Source organism: Myotis lucifugus, unplaced genomic scaffold, assembly GCF_000147115.1.
Source record: "Myotis lucifugus unplaced genomic scaffold, Myoluc2.0 scaffold_409, whole genome shotgun sequence".
NCBI lineage: Eukaryota > Metazoa > Chordata > Mammalia > Chiroptera > Vespertilionidae > Myotis > Myotis lucifugus.
In genome coordinates this window covers 299816-307212 of record NW_005871457.1, presented here as the reverse complement: position 1 = coordinate 307212, position 7397 = coordinate 299816, and the positions used below count along the sequence as shown (strand labels likewise).

General features: G+C 54.4%; 1 protein-coding gene across 1 annotated transcript; it reads right to left on the bottom strand.

Annotated features, from left to right (window-relative positions):
• Nucleotides 1–1397: 1397 nt before the first annotated feature.
• On the bottom strand, nt 1398–7315 carry RRM2 (ribonucleotide reductase regulatory subunit M2). Its single transcript, XM_023743722.1, has 10 exons — nt 7180–7315; nt 7022–7096; nt 6514–6657; nt 5899–6015; nt 5117–5250; nt 3672–3766; nt 3443–3576; nt 2291–2395; nt 2071–2184; nt 1398–1801 (listed from the first exon to the last, which is right to left on the bottom strand). Exons 1-10 carry the CDS (start codon nt 7285–7287, stop codon nt 1649–1651), a joined length of 1179 nt encoding a protein of 392 aa, XP_023599490.1. The 5' UTR covers nt 7288–7315; the 3' UTR covers nt 1398–1648.
• Between the last annotated feature and the right edge of the window lie 82 nt (nt 7316–7397).

Sequence of the window (7397 nt, the reverse complement as noted above, 5' to 3'; positions counted from 1 at the left end):
CTTTAAACCGATGAGAAGTGGAACCCTCGGAGGAAGTGAATCCTCACACAACAGAACCCTGCCTCGGCCCCTCCTGTGCAGACAGCTCATGGCCAAGTTTATTTATTTTTGTGTTACACACACGAGGAGCACAGAATCGGACGAACTTTAGTAAACAATAACTTAGAAGCGATGAAAGGGTCGCATGTGACAAATTTGTCAGGTGGACGATTGATACAATAAATGGTGAAAACCGACGATGGTACAGGCTGGTGGTCAACCGACACCCCACACGTTAACACAGGGGCCAAAGGACTGGTGTATGTCTACTGGTTGGTCCCTGCTTCTCAAACAAACAATTTTTGGAAAAACCATTTTTGGAAAGCTGACTTCAGCCCTGGTTTTCCCACTTCGTCGGCGCACGATCTTAGCAGGTCACCGTCCAAGGGCAATTTGAAAACCAATTTACAGGCCTATCCTAGACCCCAGCTGTAAGTCTTCGAGGATCGTCCACATTCACTGACGTCGGGAAAACGCAGCTTGAGGTTCGAGAAGTGAAAGGATAGAGCGCCACCCCCCCAGCCAGGTGCCCGCAGTCAGCACTGACCACACCGCAGGGCCCAGTGACCGAGTTAGAAGGCCCCTCCCCTCTACCTCTACCCCAGACACTGGGCCTGGGCTACAGAACGCAAAACAGCCCAGCTCCTACGTGGCAACAGCTGGCTCATGCTCAGGTCGGCACAGGATTGACGTTAAAGTTGATTAAGAAAAAAAAAAAAGCACCTCAATTCATTAAAGAAAACAGAAATAGAAACACGCTCAGATGAGTTTAACTTCTCTGGGTCACCTGAGAACTGAGTGGCCCCTGCTAGTGGCCAACAGAATGCTTTGTGCCTGGTGTGCCAGTTCAAGTCAGGCCATGTAGGGCCTTGAAGCGGGCAGTACAAACTTTGCCTATTGTTGGGTAAAGTGCCAATTTTATGTACAAATAAGTAAACTTTACAATCTGCTTGGAAGCAGCGAGGCTGACAGCTTCCCAGGGCCATGTGGTCGGAACTGAACGCTTAGCCTGCAGACCAGACTGCCATGTCCCCACAGAGCTGATAAAAAAGTTGATTAAAAAAAGAAAAAGCAGCCGAAACCGGTTTGGCTCAGTGGATAGAGCGTCAGCCTGTGGACTGAAAGGTCCCAGGTTCGATTCCGGTCAAGGGCATGTACCGAGGTTGTGGGCACATCCCCAGTAGGAGGCAGCTGATCGATGTTTCTCTCTCATCGAAGTTTCTAACTCTCTATCTCTCTCCCTTCCTCTCTGTAAAAAAATCAATAAAATATATAAAAAAAAAAAAAAAGAAAAGAAAAAGAAAAAGAAAAAGCACCTCAGTTCATTAAAGAAAACAATGAATGTTGTTCGGAGCCACTGAGAGGTCCTGGACGCCTGCCTGCTGGTCAGACACGGACAGGAGCTTTCAGAGGCTCCGCGGAGCTGTCTACAGTCTCCCTCTAGCTGAGGCCGTCAGCACATCGGCTCATGCCGGGTAGCTAGTTTTAAAGATGTCATTGACGAATGTTAATGTTCAGCTAGTTGATAAGAACTAAAGGCACTAATTTTTTTGAAAAGGTAAAATAAATATATACATATCGACAAGCTGAGAGCGGTCCTTCAGCTCGTTCAGAAGTCGGCGTCCAGGGTGAAAGAGTTCTCCGTCGGACTCGACATCACGCCCATCCTCTGGTACTCGCCCACCCGCTTCTCGAAGAAGTTCGTCTTCCCCTCCAGTGAGATGTTCTCCATGAAGTCAAATGGGTTTTCTACTCGGAAAACCTGCAAGGGGCCCAGCAGCACGTAAACACGGAGCGCGCACAGGAAGCAGGGGTCCCAACCACACCCTCGCCCGGCGGGAGGGGCTCAGGGGTTGAGTGTCGAACCAGGAACCAGGAGGTCAGGGTTCAATTCCCGGTCAGGCACCTGCCCAGGCTGCGGGCTCGATCCCCAGGAGGCAGCCAACCAATGATTCTCTCTCATCATTGATGCTTCTCTCTCCCCCTCTCGGAAATCAATAAAAAATATATATTTAAAAACACACACTCTACCTTGCTGAAACCCAGCTCCAGCAGGAGTCTGTCGGCCACGAACTCAATGTAGCGCTTCATCAGGGTGCAGTTCATCCCGATGAGCTTCACGGGCAAGGCCTCGGTGAGGAACTCCTAGGGCCAGAGCACAGCTGCTCAGTGAACCAGCCGGAGGCCCGGAGACGCCTCGCGCCAGCAGGGACCCTGCACCGCCGCCCCCCCACCTGTGCACGCCGCCCACCTGCTCGATCCTAACGGCATTGGTGATGATCTCTTTCACTCTCTGCTCTGCAGGTTTGTGTAGCAGGTGCTTGAACATCAGGCAGGCGAAGTCACAGTGCAAACCCTAGGAGAAAAGGCCGGAGGTCACTATGGAACCGGAAGACGTCCATCATTAACATGCAACCCCAAACGGCTAGCCTCTTCCGCATGCTCCTTCCACATCCTGCTCGGCCGCCCGAAGCACTGAGCTGCTGAAAGGAAAGAGTTCAACGGCCGCTGCCCCCTCCACCCGCCTCCCCAAACAGGCCCAGCCCCACCCAAGGCTCCCAGTGCTGCCCCCCAGGCACCCACAGTAGACCCTGGTCCTCGGCTGTGATGTGAACTTCCGCTCAGCACCCTTTCTATCCCCCCGCACGCAAGCGCCTGGCTCACGTGGAGGCTACTCCCAGCAGGAAAGGCAGAACTGACCAGGCTGCTTTGGAGATTTGCAATCTGATGTGCAGGACACGCAATGCCATTTCAAGTGAGTCACCTCCGCCCGTCTCAGTGCATCGAGTCCCAAGGTGCTGACTGGCCTGAACTAGAACCGCTGGCACCTCCCCTCCCCTCCCCCCTGCAGCTAATCCCGGCCCTGAGACACGCTGGGCCAGAATGGGTTCTGGTTCCACCAAGATGCTCCCCAGCTCTGAATGACAGTAGCAGAGAGACTACCAGGAAATACAACATTCCTCTAGAAATCCCGTCATCCATGGAGAAGTGCCTGTAAGTGTGCTGACATACTGAGAACACGAGGTAAATGGTTTCAGGGTGTTAGTTAACGTGTTTCATCCTGACAGGTATGTCTGTGGCTGAATTTCACACGTGACAGTGGCTGTGAGGTAACCCGGTATCTTGGGTCCCCTCGGTGCACACGCCTGAGAGCTGGTGTTGGGGTGCAGGTTGGCCTGTGGCTTGAACTAGACCAGGGTTGGGCAAACTTTTTGACTCGAGGGCCACAATGGGTTCTTAAACTGGACCGGAGGGCCGGAACAAAAGCATGGATGGAGTGTTTGTGTGAACTAATATAAATTCAAAGTAAACATCATTACATAAAAGGGTACGGTCTTTTTTTTTTTTTAGTTTTATTCATTTCAAACGGGCCGTAGTTTGCCCACGGCTGAACTAGACTCACCTCATCTCTGCTAATAAGTTCGTTGGAGAAGGTGAGGCCAGGCATCAGGCCTCGCTTCTTGAGCCAGAAGATCGACGCGAAAGAGCCGGAGAAGAAGATTCCCTCCACTGCGGCGAACGCCACCACGCGTTCTCCTATGTGAGCGTGAATACCAAACGTTCCCCGTGAGCGCGCGTTCACATTCGCAGGAAGGGCCGCAGGCGAGGGCCGAGGGCCGCGGTCCCCTTACCGTAGGTGGCCTCCTTGTCCCCGATCCAGCGCAAGGCCCAGTCTGCCTTCTTCTTGACGCAAGGCATCGTCTCGATGGCGTTGAACAGGAACTCCCTGGAGGCACACAGAGGTCAGCGGTCCCAGCCGAGGCCTGGCCACATGCTTCCAGGCCCGAGCACCCGGACCCGAGGCCAAACTGGGGCTCAAACGGACGTTTTTACGGACTGGCTTTTCCCTTCACTTGCTTTCTAAATCCCATATTAATGTGACTTGGTTTATCCTCATATAAATGTAGGTATTGATTTCTTTGTACGGACCCCCAAGATCTACTCACACTAAAACTCTTAGTCCATTGACCAAGGGCATTTACTGGCTCAGTTCCTACTTGGAACGTGAACCCTCCTGTCCCAGGGTCCAGGCTGCACACACCACCCACCGCCCATCAGTCACATAGGCCCATCGGTCACTTAGCCGTCAGAGGCCACATTCTCGGGACTTTGATTACAGCGTATTGTTACTACAACAGTTCTACTCATTATTAGCTACTGTTGTCACTCTCTCCCTGTGCCTAATTTATAGGTTGTATTTTATCATAGGCGTGCAATATAGAGGAAAAACATAGTATATATAGGGTTCAGTACTGTCCAGTTTCTTGGAACGTGTCCCTGCGGATGGGAGTTAGGGTGTTCAGTCCCCATGGGGGCTGGCCGGCTGGGGAGGGACCAGGGGAGGGCTCTCAGGTGTGTCTGGCCCTCTGGCCCAGTCCCCATCAGCTGGACCCCAGCAGCAACCTAATCTGCCAGTCAGAGTGTCTGCCCCCTGGTGGTCAGTGCACGTCATAGCGACTGGTTGAGCAGCCAATCAAAGGTCGGTTGGGCACTTAGCATATTACATTTTTATGATATAGGATTACTAGCTCTTGTTAAACCATTGATTTTTAGAGTGGCAGGGAGGGGGAGAGAGACAGAGAGACAGAGAGACACACTGATGTGAGAGACACAATTGATTGGCTGCCTCCCCCCAGGGGATCAAACCCGAAACCAAGGTATGTGCCCTTGGCCAGAATCAAACCCTTGATGCTTCAGTCCGACACCGGGTAGTGGGGCAGATTACTCGTTCTTAAGACAAGCTGCTTTCTACGCTGTATCCCCCGCCCTCTCCACCCTGCCCCGCCTCACATTGTAGGTTAAGATTTAAGTTTTACTTCATCACATGGAGCCTAAAAGCATTCGATTAGATGCCTATGGCATCCTCCCACCCTAAACATGGAGCAGCCTCCTAGCTTTGCTCTTAAGTGATTGGCTAGTCAAGTGAATGCAGGCTTTCTCCTCCAAGCAGACGCCCTCCAGGAACCTCTGTGACTTAGTCAGGTGAGTCATTTTTCTGCCCCCACATGAACGAATGCAGAACTTGACATAAACGGCGTGTGAACCCTCACCATGCTGGCTGCCACCGGAAGCTCACCTTTCCTTGGGGTCCTTGATGTAGGTGTCAATGAGGAGGCTGTACATCTCCGAGTGGATGTTCTCCATGGCGATTTGGAAGCCGTAGAAACAGCGGGCCTCCGTGATCTGAACTTCTTGGCTAAACCGCTCCACCTAGTGGCGGACACAGGAAATGCAGCGTGAAGAACTACCGGCCAGTTTGGTCGGACAATGGACTCATGGACTCGGACAATGGACACGGGGCTGCACCAGCTGCCTTTCCTGTGCCATGTTAAGGTCTGTTTCTCTAGGTCAGTGATGGCGAACCTATGACACGCGAACTCATTTTTTTGGTTGATTTTGCTTTGTTAAATGGCATTTAAATACATAAAATAAATATCAAAAATATGTCTTTGTTTTCCTATGGTTGCAAAGATCATGTGACATGGCACCAGAGTTAAGTTAGGGTTTTTCAAAATGCTGACACGCCGAGCTCAAAAGGTTCGCCATCACTGCTCTATGTAGTTCTTTGTTGTCCTGTGACAAAGCTGGGCATGTCATGTCACCTGTCTGGCCAGCAGACAGAGGACACCTGTTTGTCCGTAAACACCTGGTGAGAACCTGTTACGACCTGACATTGTCTGAGCTTCTCCCACCAGAAGTGGCTGCAAAGTGTGTGATGAGTCAGGAGACGCCGCGTAAACCTAGCTGACAGACAGCTAGCCATTCGGAATGGGGACACTTAGGAGACGAGGGACAGGGAATGTATTCTCCCTCGTCTCGGAGGGGGTGCAAGCAGACTTTGGGGGACGGGCCACTCACCAGGTTCTCATTGACGATGCCATCGCTCGCCGCAAAGAAGGCCAGGACGTGCGAAATGAAGTACCTCTCGTCCGACTTCAGGGCTTCCCAGTGCTGCAGGTCCTTGGAGAGGTCCACCTGGCGCCGGAGGTCACAGGGGGTCAACACGCAGGGTCTCCTGCGCCCCAACAATTCTCCACCTTCCTGCCCCCATCGGGCCATAGACCCCCCCTGGGGTGGGGGTCCCTTGCCACTTAGAATATGGACCCGCCTGGGCAGCCATCCCCAAGGGCAGTGATGGCAAACCTATGCCTCTGACATGCGAACTCATTTTTTTGGTTGATTTTTCTTTGTTAAATGGCATTTAAACATATGAAATAAATATCAAAAATATAAGTCTTTGTTTTACTATGGTTGCAAATATCAAAAAATTTCTATATGTGACACGGCACCAGAGTTAAGTTAGGTTTTTCAAAATGCTGACACGCCGAGCTCAGAAGGTTCGCTGTCACTGCCCAAGGGGAAGAGCCAAGTGCGTCCCCCACAGGCTGCCGCCGCCACTGCGGGTCTTTGTCTAGAGCTGGGGGCGATGCCTAAGCTTTCCCCGAAGCGCCCCAGGGCTCTGGGCCCCATTACCTCCTCGGCGGTCCAAAAGGAGGCCTCGGCCTTCTTGTACATCTGCCAGATGTCGTGGTACTCGATGGGGAAGACCACGAAGCGGCGGGGGTTTTCTCGCAGCAGCGGCTCCTCCTGCGCACCCGGGGCGGGGACCGGCGTTTTCTGTCGGGGGCGATGGGAAGGATGATGAATGGCCCAGGATGCGGCGAACCACATGAACACATAAGTGGGACCCCGTCGCCTAGGCCTTCCACCTTCCCCGCCCGGGGCCGGTCCAAACCCGGCAACTTCATGTGGTTCGCTCGCTGTGTCGGGGTCAGGGGTCCCCACAGGTCCCCTCCCTGAGCCCCGCAGGAACCGGAGCGAGGACGGTTGCTCACTTAGGCGGGAAAGGAAGAGCGGGAACAAGCATTGTGGGCGGCCTTAGCGCCAAGAGCCAAGGCGCCGCCTACCGCCCACTCGCGCACCCAGGCACCGCCGACCGCCGACCCCCGCCCGCCCCGGCCCCGGCCCCGGCCCCGCTCACCGGCTCCGCCGGCTCCTGGAAGATCCTCCGCGCGGTCTTGCTGGCCAGCACGCGAGTGCCATTGAGGCTCGGGGGCTGCGGAGAGACGCGCGGTGAGGGGCAGCCCCGGCCCCCCGACCCCCGGCCCCCACCCGGCCCGGCCCTCGCGTCCGGCTCACCGTGTTCTCCTTGTCCGCCAGGCTGAGCCCCTTCAGGGGCGAGAGCTTCAGCTGCTGCGGGTCCGCGAGCGGGGCGAGCGGGGCGAGCGGGCGGCGGACGGAGAGCATGGTGCAGGCGGCGGCGGCGGCGAAGGTGGCGAGCAGGGAGCACAGGTGAGGCAGCGCGCGGACTCCGAGCCCCGGCGCGCGCCTGGCTTTTAAAATCCCGCGGAATGAGC

Coding starts and splice junctions, on each gene's coding strand:
- RRM2 (XM_023743722.1), bottom strand. CDS start 7,287: ATGCTCTCCGTCCGCCGCCCGCTCGCCCCGCTCGCCCCGCTCGCGGAC. Junction 6,658..7,021: donor TCCAGGAGCCGGCGGAGCCG/GTGAGCGGGGCC, acceptor CGCCCCCGACAG/AAAACGCCGGTCCCCGCCCC. Junction 6,016..6,513: donor CCTTTTGGACCGCCGAGGAG/GTAATGGGGCCC, acceptor CTCCGGCGCCAG/GTGGACCTCTCCAAGGACCT.